The 15,865-nt window shown below is 39.7% G+C and overlaps 1 protein-coding gene across 1 annotated transcript; it reads left to right on the top strand.

The window, feature by feature from the left end:
* Nucleotides 1-508: 508 nt before the first annotated feature.
* Nucleotides 509-15,530, top strand: znf281a (zinc finger protein 281a). Its single transcript, XM_074656229.1, has 7 exons — nucleotides 509-677; nucleotides 3,238-3,691; nucleotides 7,234-7,335; nucleotides 8,479-8,605; nucleotides 9,761-9,844; nucleotides 9,938-10,056; nucleotides 10,232-15,530. The coding sequence occupies exons 2-7, from the start codon at nucleotides 3,287-3,289 to the stop codon at nucleotides 11,804-11,806; spliced, it is 2,412 nt and encodes an 803-aa protein (XP_074512330.1). The 5' UTR covers nucleotides 509-677; nucleotides 3,238-3,286; the 3' UTR covers nucleotides 11,807-15,530.
* Nucleotides 15,531-15,865: the final 335 nt, after the last annotated feature.

Below are 15,865 nucleotides of genomic sequence, written 5' to 3' on the forward strand. Positions count from 1 at the left end.
ATATATATATATATACACACATATATATATATATATATATATATATTTCAGCAATCCTTAAAACATATTGATTTATTTATAAAAATAAACTACATGTATATAAATAAACTCCGATATATATATATATGTATACATATATTTATAAATATATATATAATATATATATATACATATATACATGTATATATATACATATATATATATTTATAAATATATGTATATATACACACATATATATAAATGTATATATATACATATATATACACATATATATATATATACACATGTATAAATGTATATATATACATGTATATATATATACATAATATATATATGTATATATATATACATATATATATTATGTATATATGTAAATTGATATATACATATACATATTTATATATATATATATTTACATATTTTTATATGTATATATATAATGAGATTTTCTTATTTAATTAATTAATTAATTTTATTATTATTATTTGGTGTCTCTCTTCAGGACGCTCTCCTGCCTGCAGCACCCAGAATGCTCTGCGGCCGAGGCAAGATGGAAGAAGCCAGCAGCTGCGGGAGAACAATGTTGTGGCTCTAGCGTTAGATATTAAACACGGACCGCTGAGGACCGCTGAGGCGAACCACGCGAGCCAGAACCAGCAGGTCATGGTCCAGCACCGGTAAGACAAACTCATTCACTAAACCCAACCCCGGCGGTCCAGAGCCGGCGGTCTCCGTCGCGGTTGAACCACCTCGTCCCGGACTCACACAGACAACAAAGCGCGGCGGGTACTAACGTTAGCTGCTAGGTTAGCTGCTAGGTTAGCCGCCTCGGCTAGCAGCGAGCATCATTGTTCCGCTGGAGGAGTTGTGTATGGGCCGTCTGTTATGGGTCATGCTCGGTGTTGTGTCGCTCCATCACTTCACAGCCAGTCCAGCAAACGAAAGCAGAACAACTTGAGAGCAGAAAACAAGCCAAAGAATAAGTAATTAGTTGTATTGTTTAGTCGCTAACCAGCAGCAGCATTCGTCCTTGATGAGCTCCAGTCTTGTGTAACGATATCTTTCCACTTATTCTTTAATTTAAGCATTAAAAAAAGTACAAAATTAACTTTGTTTACATGTCTTAAAAAAGGCACAGACTTCCTTTTATCATTTAGGTGTTTTTTTCTATACATATTTGCTCCTTTATTGTTGTTAATCAAGCGTCACGTCTGCTGCTGTTATTGCATGGCCATATTAATTATTGGCTGATCCTGCATCACAAAGAAGAAGAAGCAGAAGGGCCCTGCAAAGAGAGTGAGTGCTGAGCCAACATGGTTAGCTATGAGCTAATTGCATAGCTTGGTAGTTTTTCCCACAAATACCACCTAAATCATCCTCTCAATACACTTTGTTTGTTTATTTAAACACGTTTGAGAAAGCTGAAGTCAGTCTGAGTGTTGTTTAATTTATTATAAAGATGGCTTTGTGTTAGCTGAGTAAGGTTATTGCTGCTAGCTCTGCATCAGAGTCACATAGCACACTCATTAGCTTAGATGTGTTTCTCATGCGGTAGCTAAAGATGATTGTAAAAGCATGTAGTTATTATTTAATATACATTTCATTTTTATTTTTTTTATACTTTATTTTTTCCCTTTTTTCAAGGTTGTTTTTATATATGCAAACCACTGTTTTAAGTAATTACAACAGTCTATAAACCAACTATTAAGTAGATGAGCTTACAGACAAACCCATCAAATACACTAGAGAAAACAACCTCAACATTCAAAACCAAGAAAAAAATAATAATGACAAAAAGAAAGAGTAGAGTAAAAAACAACAACAAAGCAAAAAAACAACAACAATAATATATGCAATCCACTGTTTGTAATTACAACAGTCTATAAACCAACTTTTAAGTAGATGAGCTTACAGACAAACCCATCAAATACACTAGAGATAAACAAAACCAAGAAAAGAAATAATAATGACAAAAAGAAAGAGTAGAGTTAAAAAAACAAAGCAAACAAACAAAACAAAAAAACAACAATACAAAAATATGAGAGTAATAATAAATTAAATCAACAAATAAGTTAATAGAAAATGAAAATAAATAAAAATATCATTTACACGGGCACACACATGCATCCTCCTTAACGTCAGGTCACCTCCAAGCATATGTGTATGCGTGTTAACCCATGTAACTATTTAATATACATTTTAATGTAACTTAACCTCCTGAGACCCCAGCCCATTGACATGTGTCCTCTGTAGTGGACATTTGGTCCACATGCATATCCTTTTACTCTTTTGACTCACTCTATCAACCCCCTGGTGTATTGTTAAAAAGGACATTATGGGCTTTCCAGTGATATTACATGTGTTTTTTTTAATCAAGTTGAATGCATTCTTGGTTTAATATCACTCTACGGCCATAATCTGTCCCTTTTTTTAGTCTTTTCACGCTGAAATGGTCCTGTGGTCCACTACAGTGGACATGCTGTAAAATAAAGTTTAAAAAGCCTAAATTTTAAGATTTTCTTTTAACCCTAAATAGGAAGGAAATCACACAAAAAAGTAATTAGAAGACTCTTTTTTTACTCGGTTGCCAGGAGGATACAGTGAAAAATGCAGGAAAATGTGAAATTATGCTTAAAAGAGACACCATCTCAACATTTGGTTACCTTCATCATAGCTAATAGCATCTGCATTAAACATCAGGCTCAGAGAGCCATTACAAAACATGCATTTGTTTATGCAACAGCCACGTAATTACACAGTCTTTTTCTAATGCGTGTCTGTCTGTGTGCACTCTCATTGGCAGATAAGCTCATGCAAATAGGATGACTGGGTCAGACAGGCCCATCAAACAGATTAACACAGAACTTCAATCCGCTCATTCCTCATCTCATGTGTCTAGCGTTGCAGCCGCAGCGACCTTTTTGCCCTGTAAACAAAAAAAGTGTACAAACACACTGTAATCAACCAGATATAATTTTTGTACACTGTAGCTCCAGTTTTACTTGTTTCCACTTGTCCTTGTGCCAGACTGCAGCCCTTTTCTTGACCCACAAAACCGGCAGTTTTAATCCGACTAAGCGCCCAGTTGTGAGATCACAGGCCGTGACACTGATTCCCGAAGACTGAGCTTAACTGGCTCCGTAATTGTTGTCTGTTATTTGTGTGTATCATCACAGATTGATAGTGCCTCCCTAAAAGTGACCTATTACTGTTTTAACCGCTGTATTTTCCTCACAGGATGACACTGATTGACACCCCATAGTTTTCCTGCCCACCGGCATCCACCATGAACATCATTCAAGACAAACTAGGCAATGAATACCTGCGCTCCAACGGGAGCATGGACTCCAATTTCGGCCCTGGCATGATAATGTTCAGCCACCTGCCCCCGGTGACCAGCTTCACCCGGCTGGCCGCCCACTCCGTCATGCAGGACCTTCCACCGCAAGAAATGATCTTGAAGAAGGAGCGTGACTCGCCTGACTGCAGCATGGGCACCCAGGGTGGCCGCATGGGGTGTGTCGGGGTTGGAGACTATGTTCACGCCATGGGCATCAAGCAGGAGAAGATGTCAGAGCACGATTATCGCCTGCCGGTTTATCCTGGAGGGCTGGGGAAGAGCACGGAGCTGCTGGAGGTGACAGTCAGTAACAACCAGAGCCTGCTGGTGCATGACCTCAACATGGGTAACGTAAGTACAACTGATAAAAAAAAAATCGTCTGTGCTCGAATTTAGAGCTAAAACAATGAGTCGATTGACAGAAAATGAATCGCCAAATATCTTTATAATTCATTAATCGTTAAAGTTAATTTTCACTCAAAAACGATCTGATTAGTATCTTTGAGTTTTGGCTGTTGGTTGCAGAAAACAAGATTTCTATAGCTATTTTTGAGTTAAGTTATATTCAGGATCATATTAACGTTCAAATGGTTTATGGACAAGAGTATTTTGAATAGGCTGCTCTCAATTATGTTTCGGAAACACTGTGATTAGTGTCCGTCATACCAGCTAGATCATCACTGAAAAAGTCCTGGAAAATGATCTCTAAAAAAGAGAGGGAACCCTGAGCAGGTAGAAATCAATCAAAGAGTACTACAACAGCATTCATATTTCACGCCATCAATTTTTCCCCTCTAACCGCTCTTGCAACCAACACTGAGATGGGTGAAGAATATTGACATATCTTAAGTCAGATAATATCACCAGATATAAAATTTAAAGTTCTTATGAAAGTTAAGATTTGCTGCCTCAAGTATTCTCTTCCAGGCCCCCCGGCACCTCCTGGTTTAGCTCATTTCTATGAGCCACAGATAACTGCAATGTCAATATATTTATAATACAATGCACCATCTCTAGCGTGAAAGAAAATGTGGAGGTTTCCATCTTCTTTTGTTGCTCTTTTTGCTGCAGTCGATAATTTTCTCTGAGACATGGTTTGATTCTTATTAGTTATAACCCCCCTCGCCCCCAAAAAAGGGTTTATACAGGGTTCACCAAGTCTTGAAAGTTATGTTAAGTTATGGGATGGGTGATATGTTAAAACATTTCCGACCAGCCATCATCGTCAGCCCAACATCAGCGATTACCGATATATTCTTTCCAACAATCACTAACTCTGGTTTGGTCGAAATAAACCGTTATTTCTCCGAGTTAGGTGTGAAAATGTGCCGTCTCTGCACGTCTCTCTCTGCCTGCTGAGCAGCCACTGAGCAGCTCCTTTTCTTTGTAGGCAGGCCATCGATTTCGCAAAATAAAATGACAAACATATCGCTGATAGCCGATATATTTGTCCAATTAGGAATATGCATGGATTTGAATATACTCCTTGAAAAATGCTTGATTTTCAACATAATCTTGTTTCATCTACACAATCACTCATGTAAACCCAAAAGTATAGTTTTAATATTTGAAATGAAACGATCCGTGGTCCTGTATCATATTGTGATCCAAACATGCAAGCAAACCTAATATGAACAGCTGGTAAAATAAACAAAGTGAAAGCATACTAGGGTTGTCCTCGACTGAAGAAATTCTTAGTTGACTAACACTCACAGTTGATTTAATCGACAGATCTGCAAAATCGAGTTTCTCCACAAAGAATCACACAAAAGCAACACTTTAAATCTTGTGTTTACAAGAGATGTGCTCATCAAGTGCTTGAATTTGTATGAACCCTGTTATAGGCTTCTACTTTTGTGCATTTTCTGATTAGCTGCACTTGTTATGTGTTAACATGACCAATATAGAGTAAAATATGAGCAATATACATCCAGAATAGTCAAAACAATCTACTTAATTCTGATTGATTTTACGCTACGAGCTGTGTTGTGAAGCAGCTGATATTTTAAAAGCCTGAGAGGGAGGAGCCTGAGAGAGGACGGCTGCAGGGGAGGAGCTTGTGTGAAACTGTTTATGGTGACATAAATCTACCGACAGCTTCAGATGCAAAATATAAATGAGCCCCCCCGTCTCCCCCTCCCTCTGTTTCTCTTTCTGGGTAGAAGGATGATGTCATCCAGCCTCAGCATGAATGAAAACGTCCTGGCAAGGACACAGCTGTCTTGTTTGAGCTTGCACTTCATTTCAGACGTCTTTTGTGCTCATTCAAATAGAAATACACACAACCACACACTTCTAACAATAGCCAGGCATCAGAGGTCATCAAGGCCTCTAGATGAAAGTTTGTTGAAAAACAATGAATTATTGTCTTCACTGGGCCAGATTTTATTTTATATCGTCTACTCAAGGACAATTTATGTTTAGGATTAAGCCCGCAACTAACAAATATTTTCATTGTTGATTAATCGGTTGATTATATTCTTGATTAACTGATTAGTTGTTTGGTTTATAAAATGGTGAAAAATGGACAAAAACAAAACAAATAATTTTTTTTTTTTTTTTTTTTTTTTTTTTTTACTATTTTCTAACATTGTTTTGACCAAATGACTAATTGAACATCCAGAAAATAATCGGCAGATTAATTAATTATGAAAATGATGGTAATTTTCAACAGTAACCTAACATTAATCATTACCTCGTTCTTCAGGGGTCTCACGCATCTTGGAAAACAGTTGACCAGTTTTCCAGTCATCGGAAACTAGGGCTACAACTAGGGATTATTTTCATTGTCAATTAATCTGTTGATTAATTTCTCGATTAATAGATTAGTTGCTTGGTCAATAAAATGTCAGAAAATGGTGAAAAATATAGATCAGTGTTTCCCAAAGCCCAAGATGACGTCCTTAACTGATTTGTTTTATCCACAAGTCAAAGATATTCATTTAACTGTCATAGAGGAAAAAGAAACCACAAAATATTTACATTTAAGAAGCTTGAATTAGAGAATTTAGACTGGTCTTTCTTATCGATTATCAAAATAGTAGGCGATTAATTTAATAGTTGACAACTAATCGATTAATCGTTGCAGCTCTATGGGATATTATTTTAACACAACACATAGTACCCACACATTCTCATGATTTTTTTTTTTATTCTTAGGAGAGTTTGTTGATGAAATGAGCCCTACAATCTGTATTTTGTCGTGCTCCCAAATTGTTGCACTTACTCTCACGCTGATGCCACTTTTTGTGAGAAAGTAGCAGTTTTTCACACACAAAGCCAAACCGCTAAAATCAAAGTTGGACTGGTTATTTAATTTTGGCTTGACTTCCTCCTGTTTTTACCCCAAACATTGTGCTGATTTTGAGAACAGCAGGTGCACCCCACATTTACCCTGTCAGCCTCCATATGGCACTGAAGTGCAGCATGTTCACTGGGAAAGAGAGGGAAAGTAAACAGAAAGATGAAAAGGGTGGAATCGGGGACCTATTTTCTTCCCTCTTGAATAAAAACACCACGCAGATTGTTTGTGATAAAGTTTAGTGAAGAGCTTTACTTCTAAATAGTATGTGAGGTGAGCGGTTTGTCTATTTCTCTGGTTAGACTAGAGGCTGAAAGACACTCACATTAAATTACAGGCTGCGTGTGCAAAGAGAGGCAATAAATTTAAGGCAGTTATTTCGCCCACTAGAACCGCATCTTGCACAGTGAGTTTCCAACAGACAATCACCAGACATTGTCCAAGTGTTTTGTTTGTTTGCATGAGCAACAAACGTAGGACTTATTTGCATGATAGTTTTTAGACTGAAGGTTCTTAACCTTCAATCAAGTAATTTCCCCGTTCGTGGTCCCACTCTCACGGCCCGCTCCCTCTGCCTTTGTCATCCTCACAGCTGCCGAGTCAGTTAGGAAAAGAGCCCACTGGGAGAAAAGGTCGAAGGTCAAATGGTGATGGACAGGAGGGTAAACCAAGAAAGAAGAGAAGCGAGGCAAAGGTTTGTCATATATTTTATATATATGAGTGTAGTCATATTTTTTTCAGAAGCCTTCATTATTGCACATAATAAGCAATTACTTATGAAGACAAAGAAAAGTGTTAATGTATTTTTTAAATATTCAAAATAAGTCAGGGCTGTCAGCGATTTAAAATATTAATTGCGATTAATCGCAATGTTGTCCATAGTTGATCGTGATTAATTGCACGTTTTATCTGTTCAAAATGTACCTTTTAAGGGGAGATTTGTCAAATATTTAATACTCTTATCAACATGGGAGTGGAATAATATGCTTGCTTTACAAATGTGTGTTTATTTTTATTATTGGACATCAATTAACAACACAAAACAATTACAAATATTGTCCAGAAACCCTCACAGGTACTGCATTTAGCATACAAAATATGCTCAAATCATAACATGGCGAACTGCAGCCCAACAGGCAACAGCAGCTGTCAGTGTGTCAGTGTGCTGACTTGACTATGACTTGTCCCCAATCTGCATGTGATTATCATAAAGTGGGCATGTCTGTAAAGGGGAGACTCGTGGGTACCCATAGAACCCATTTTCATTCACATATCTGGAAGTCAGAGATCAAGGGACCCCTCTGAAAATGGCCATGACAGTTTTTCCTGGCCAAAATTTAGCGTAAATTCGATGGGTTATTTAACCTCCTTTGTGACAAGCTAGTATGACATGGCTGGTACCAACGGGTTCTTCAGGTTTTCTAGTTTCTTATGATGCAAATTTCTTTAGCTTTAAAACTGAGCCCGCTACAACCTAAAAGTTGCATTAATGCTTTAAATAGTTTAGTGGCCTTAAAACAAATTTGCGTTAACATGTTGTTATCGCGTCTATATAAACACCATTACATTCCTGTTTTTTGTCAAATAAAACAAAGTTATGAGCCTTATCTGTAAAGTAATGCATTAATAATTTCCAATAAAATCATTTTTATATCACTAAAAATACTTGATGTGTAATTTTGTCTAATTAACTCTGTTTTAAATGTTAGCATGATTTTGGATAGTGTTCATCATACATATCAGTAATAATATGAACCGATCCTTTAAATAGATCCAGATGATACAGAAGGCAGCTGACTGAATTTGACCTCTGTGTTTCTCCGTTATTGTTCCACAGCAATCAATGATGCTGGATGGAGATGGAAGCAGCCTGTCGCCGGGAAACAAGCCTCACATCTGTGAGCACTGCGCTGCATCCTTCAGAAGCTCCTATCACCTACGCAGACACGTCCTCATCCACACAGGTATCGTAGCGTGCACATTTCCAACATGATGCTCATATTTTGTCCTTCATGTGCTTTTTGATAATGGCACAAAAAGAAAACATTGTCTTTATTATGCCAGCTGAAGAAACTGAACCAATATTATCATTACTGCTTGTACAGTTTATCCAACATTATCTTCAGGTACTTCTGAGCTCTGGGGTAAACACAGTTTTGTGCATAATATTTAGGTTGCTTGAAATTATCCCTGACCTTGAGCATCACAGAAGTAGGGCTGCCCCCTGAACATTGATTCAAATCATCATTTGAGAAGCCGTTTTTTGCTGCGTCGTTGTACACAGAGCATCTCAGGATAATAGCGCGGCAAGCTGTAAACTTTTACAAACCGAGTATTGCCTTTCCCATTTGCGTAATGTCTCAGAATGATTAGCTGTTACATGATAATTGCTTTTTTCGTCACAAAACTGCTTGAGTACACAGTTCAGTGATTTTAGAAAATCGATTTTAAAAGTTGAATATCAGCTAGAGGTCATGTGTGATTGATCACTTTATTTATTTAGATTTTTTGGCCTCCAGAATGATGAAGCATCTGCTGTATGGTCCATTTTAATTTGTGCTCTTTTCACAACTTCTTGACAAATGTTAATGTATTAAATACTGTATGAGAACACTTTTACAGCCAGTGATGTTGTGAGAAAAAGGTTTTCTAAATTCAGACTTCTATGTTGGATTAGAATAGATTTAATCATTAAAAGTTTTTCATTCGACAAAATAATGAGCTGTATCCGTATAGTCAGTGTTGATGTAGTTAAAGGGATGAAAACAATCGCCTGTGAAATTCAATGCAATCAGGGTTGGAAATTAACTGTTTTTGTCTACCTGCCACTGTTGCTGGCACTCAATAGATTACCATTGTTTTTTAGGCTGGTGAGTGAAGCAAATCTAGCAGCCACTTGCATATTTTTGGTGCTAATTTACAACACTGAATCCAATCCATTGCAATATCCACACAACAACTACTTTTGGTGAAGAGTGGGCCAAGTGACTGGATCGCATTACGTTGTACAGGTGCTTGTGTTATTTTCCGAACAAGTGAACCACATCACAGAAGAAGGGTAATGACCATTTGCGGTATGCAACATTGTAAGCGTATAAATCTCTGTGGTTCCGTTTCAGGTGAAAGACCCTTCAGATGCAATCAGTGCAACATGAGTTTCATTCAGAAATACCTTCTCCAGCGACACGAGAAAATCCACAGTGGTGAGTGATCCGTATTGTATCGGATTTAACCTGCGAGTCATTGTGTGCTTGTAATGACAACTAACCTTGAGCTTTGCTGTTTCTGTAATGCAGGAGAGAAGCCATTCAGCTGTGACCAGTGTAACATGCGTTTCATTCAGAAGTACCACATGGAGAGGCACAAGAGGACTCACAGCGGAGAAAAGCCGTACAGATGTGAGACATGCCAACAGGTCAGTGGTTCTTCACATTAAAAGCAGTCTACAGGCTGATAGAGGAAACCCAGAAAGTCAATTTTTTAGGTTAGGATTCAACCTGCTCACACATTGGTAATAAAAAACAATTTAAACTTGTAAAAAGTTACATACAGTTCCTTTAATAAACAACATTTTGTGTTATTCCCTTCAGTATTTTTCTAGGACAGACCGATTGCTTAAGCACAAGCGTACATGTGGAGAAGCCATAAAGAAGGGGCTGGATCCCGGGATGATGGACCTGGGTTGTGTAGACCTGGGACATGGCAGCTATGGAATCACTCAGGGAAATGTTGGGAACACTGGGAGAAAGAGGGGAAGGTCCAAAAATCCTGGAGAAGGAGGGGAGCGCAAGAAGAAGAAGGGGGACGGAGGAGGGGTGAGGGTACAGCATATTCACGGGGCTGTACCTGGAGGGTACGGCATCCATGATTACTCTCTGGAGAATCAAACGGTATCTTCCTCTACTGAGCCAGGACCCAGCATGCAGCAGGGCCACCACGGCCGATCTCCAAAGATGGCATTCAAGAAGGCTAACCGTAAGAGCCTGGATAAAGCGGATCTGGGACCGCCCAAAGTAGGCTCGTTGGAGCAGAGTGCGGGCATGGACGGTCTTGGCCTCATGCACGGTAACGGGGCTAAAGTCGGGGCCACCAGCAGCAACTACGACGACGCCATGCAGTTCATCAAGAAAAGACGCTACCTTAACGCAGCTAACAATGCAAACTCATCAGGGCCGGTGGTGGCTGGAGGAACCAGCAACGAGTACGATGTCGGCGTTGGTCACTTGTCTTCCCAGCAGTCTGTCATCCAGGGTGTCGTTTCCAGTGTGATGGACAGCGACTCGCCTCTGAGTCTCGACAAGTCAGGGATCCCAGATGAGGTGCTGCAGAGCCTCCTCGACCACTACACCCAGAAGCCCGACGGCTCGCACCACGACATTCACTTTGACATCAGCGACCATCACGTGGAGCTGCACCCCGGCTCCGACATCGGCCACAACAACGACACCCCCAGCCCATGTGGAGACAAGACCGTCATGATGCACGAGTACTCTCGCTTCCTGCTGCAGGCTTTGGAGCGCACCAGCCACAGTGCCAGCTTCCCTCTGGGCCCCGGGCCTCCCGCCTCAGGACCATTCACCACTTCCCATCCGGGGAATCCCCTCTACGCCGACAAGAACATCTACACTACGTCCCCACTGGAGTGTGGGTTTGGCCAGTCGGTGGCCTCGCCTTCGCTGCCCTCCTCTGTGCCAAAGTCTCACTTTGCGATGCTGACGGGATCCTCGCCGCAGCACAGCTTCCACCTGAGCGGCCTGGAGGCCTCCACACACCAGCAGCTCACCCCTTCTCAGGAGCTCACCGACCAGATGGAGAAGCAGCACTCCTCCACCCCTCCTTCCTCCTACCAGATCAGCCCGTCTGACCTGAGTAGCCAGAAGGACCATCCGCCGGTGAAAAACGGCACGGTGGTCTACCCTCTGGCCCCCTCGCAGGATCTGTCCTCTCTGGACTCCACCAAGCCTTCCTACCAGATAGAAAACTTTGCCCAGGCCTTTGGCTCCCACGGCCGTGGCATGTCTTATGGCACTGACTCCGGCGGGGAGGTGGATCACAGGATACGGACTTCTGTGTCTGAATTCTCAGGGTATAGTAGTTTGTTATCTGATGTCAATGAGCCAGTAAGTACAGGTTCCAAAACTACAACAAGCCAAAGCTACAGATGAGAGCCTGAGAGGGAGAGAACACTCGTTAAAGTTCATGTTTAATTTTTTATTGCTCCTATTTTATTATTATTATTGTTATTGTTATTATTATTATTATTATTTTTTGTATCTTTCTTTTAATTATGCTCCGTTTTTGTGCCCACTCCTCTCCCCACAATAAGCCCCGCAAGGCTTCCTGCAAATGCAATTTTTTTAAAGTATCTGTTATTTTTAAGTTAAATATGTATTTACTGTTTATTCTTGTCATAATAGTGGCATTAGGGTCAGGTCATTTAATAATCATGAACTGAAAGTACTTTTTAAATAAGCGTAGAGTAGCACCGGACGTATTTCTTTTTACAATGAGCTGAGGTGTTTGAGCAATCAACTTTACAATTGTAAAAAAAATAATAATGAAAATAACCATGATGGCAGGGAATAGCCCAGAGGTGAAATAGCAAAAAAAAAAAAAAAGTTATTGTCTGTTACAAGGTTTAAAGTATTACTCAGGAAAAAGTGGAAAAGGAGAAGCCTACGAGGTGCGGTGAGCGCTCTTTTCAGAAGTTTTACGCCGAATTCACACCAGAGCAGCGGCAAAGTCGCAATGTCTATGAAATGTCTTGAGTGCGTTCACACCTGTACGTAGAGCTGTCCACTCGTGATCCGATCCCTCAGTACGCATGTTAATAAAAGGTCTGAACAGGACCTTCGTTACAAAGAATTTCTTTCCGCTTGAAAAACATTAATATGCTTCCGGGGGCCGCAAAAAACTGTAATTATTGCGGCGAGCCACACTTCGCTGTTGCCTGGTGTGAATTTGTGACTTCAAAGAGGATTTTTCTTATGTTTTATTACTTGTTGAATGAGTGTGACATAAACAGACTGCTGCCAGCTCACTTGAGCACTGAAAACACTTTCTACTTGGCTATATAGAGATTATGGTACTTTCGTGTCAATGTGAAACTCATGTTTTCTTCAATAAGGGCCATATATATATATCTATATATATTTATAAGAATATATATATTAATGTAAAATAACAGATTTAATCATTCTGGGGAACTGCCAGTTGAAGTAGAGGAAGAATGAGGGCTGGTTCGGGGGGTAAATGTTGTCCTTGGTATATTTTTGGAGAACAAAAGTGACGTTAGGGCTTTTCTTTGGCCGATAGAGGTTGCTGTTGGGCAGCGATAGAATGGCCTTCCCCTTTCCCTGCCCTCCTCTTCTTCCTCAGTTCTCTTATTTCTTTAAAAGAATCCAATTAGCACTTTGAGCCGTTTTTCTTACATTGTACCCCGTCGGATCAAGAAAGCTCAAACGTCAGGAATGGACTGGCTTTTTGACAGAGACGTGTCGTTGTTTTGGGCGTATGCTGACGGGGTTTCTGGGTTGAACATATTCTGGGTGTATGATGTGGATACCCTTTGTTAGGGTAGCATGGTTTCTATGGGGATGGTGGGCGGCGTCGGGAGGGAGGTTGATATGTGAAAGTGGGATTTTTCATTAACATTTTCTCTTTCTCCATACTTTTAGGGAGGGTTTAGATTGGGAGTGAGGGAGGGGCTTTTAAAATACAGTAACATTTAATCGGGATAATGTAAATGTAATTCAAACCTCTAGTTTTAGTTTTGACTTGTTACCCAACGTAGAAGCTTTGCTTTCTTATTGAATTTGATGACAAATGTGTTAGTGATCGAGTATTTCTTCAGCTGTTTTGGTGTGTTCCCACCAAGAGCGAAGCAAACGTTTCGCGCGGCGCAATAACATACAAAGTCAATGCAAAGGGGCGAAAAGATGCAAATTCGTGCCGGGCGACACGAATGTCGCGACACGAACGCGCAGAATTGTGTCGCGAAAGCCTATCAGCATTGAGATTCTCCTGCTGTCGTCACTGACGTCCTGACATTGTTGAATCAGAAATGGAGGGAAAAAATATTGTAGCTGTCTGTGGGCACCCGGAGCTATGATAGTACATCATATCTGTTCAGAGACCAGACGAAACTCTGTCTATAAATGTATGTGTATAAACCACAGACTGTCTATGGTAGAAACGACAATGTGGCTGGGTGACGTTATGTTGAGTGTTGATGGAACAGCTGCATGGCCTGGCGCTGATCGATCTAAACTCCATTCAGAAAACAAGCATTATAAAAGTTGTTTGGTTGTCGTATTGCGGACTGACTTGACAAAGCATGAATTCAGACTTTTACAAATCGGCATCATGATGTAGTTATTTCGGCATCCTTTTGATCCGTTGATAACAACGTTGCGACCGTATTTATGCCTAGATGGCATTATGTTCAGTGTTGATTGAGCATCTACAATGTTCGCATAGCCTGGCACTGATCGATCCAAACTCCACTCAGAAAAGAAGCAATTTAAAAGTTATTTGCTTGTCGTCTTGCGGACTGACGTGACAAAGCATGATTTCAGACTTTTTACAAATTCGCATTTGGCAGTTATTTCGGCATAACTTGTGTTTATTTTGGGTTTCATACCACAGTAGCGACGTGTTAGATACAGTCAGTGCAATGACACTGTATGTAAATATAGCTTGATGTTTTGAACCCACACACAACAGCGTTTGGTTTTCTGACATATCTGGGACTTTCACAACATGAACAAAGCAGCAACAGTGGTTATTTCTTCCATGGTTGATAGTGGAAAGAAAAGTGTTTGTAATCTATGAAGACAAGCCCCCTTGTCCTCTCCGGTGCGTCTACAGCGAGTAACGGCAATGAACACAAATGATCCCGGCGGTCCAACTCACTCGAGTAAAGCGAGGTGAAAATTGTCTTCGCTCTTGGTCTGAACACAGCATTACTGAGAGGCAGCCATATGCATTATGAGCAAAGAAAAGTGGCTGACCAAAAAATTTGTATGCATTTAGATATTTCACGTGTGCTGGCAGTACCAAGCATATTCGTCCCCTTAGTAATTGGGTGCCTATTCCTGAGACGTGCAGGTGCAAGATATTGTCTAGTAAATGTTAAATGTAATTTCTTGCTGATTTTTTAAATGTATTTATGCTGTACAATTTTTTTGTAAAGACAACAATAAGTTACGCTGTCTTCCATTAGCTCCAACTGGCCTTGTGTGCTGGAGATGATATCACTCTGCTGAATGAACCCCTTTACGCCCCAATGGCCTGTTGTTTTAAGCAATCATTAATCATGGCAGAGTGAATGCAAATGCTGTAATATCTTAAATAATACGTTGCCATGCTGAACGGTTGAGGCGGTGACAAGAATCCGCCTCGCATATACCTCATATCACAGTAAACCAGGGACAACGGAGTGAAGGATTGATGTATGTAGCAGAGATGCTGTTGTATGTATAAAAAAGATGTCATGTTTCTGTGTGACTAGTTTTGTGTACATGACATTTACGTGACCCACTAAGACGTCGTTGCTTCAGGGTTTCTGTAAATGTCTCATGCCAACCAGTGTTCAGTCTCTTCAGTTTGACCTCCTCCACGTCTGATTTGCCATATTGTTTCAATATGCTTGTTTACAAAAAAAATGTACAAAACACTACATAACTTACTGAATTCTGACCCCTGTATAAATTTTATTTTACTATATTTCTTTCCCTTTTTTTATCACCGCCAAATTTTTGTAGCTGATGATATCTTCCATTTTTATGTTCTTCCAGCTTCTTGTGACGTGTTTCACAAGACTGTACTTGTCCAATGAATTTAAAACTGATTAGGGAGAAAACAATAAAAAGAAAATACTGTTATCAAGAGCTGTTACTGTCTTCCTTTATGAGGGAGGAGGCGTTAAACATGTTGATGCATTAGTCTAATGCAGGATGTTTACACCAAGGTTAGTGTTGAATTTTCATTTATTTTATTTTAGATTTGACTTCTTGATTTTAGTTTTTGAGTGTGTTTGCTAGTTGTTTAGTTTTTCAGAAAGGTTTTGGTTTTTATATATTTAGTTTTACGGTAGTTTCAGTTTGTTTTTGTTAACGGCAGCTATAATGTCTCAGATGTATGTAACTACATATACAAAATACATGGTTGGAGAACTGTATAGGAATTGCTTTAATATTTAAGTTTAATTCGCGCTACTTTAG

This window comes from Sebastes fasciatus, chromosome 13 (assembly GCF_043250625.1).
Source record: "Sebastes fasciatus isolate fSebFas1 chromosome 13, fSebFas1.pri, whole genome shotgun sequence".
Lineage (NCBI taxonomy): Eukaryota > Metazoa > Chordata > Actinopteri > Perciformes > Sebastidae > Sebastes > Sebastes fasciatus.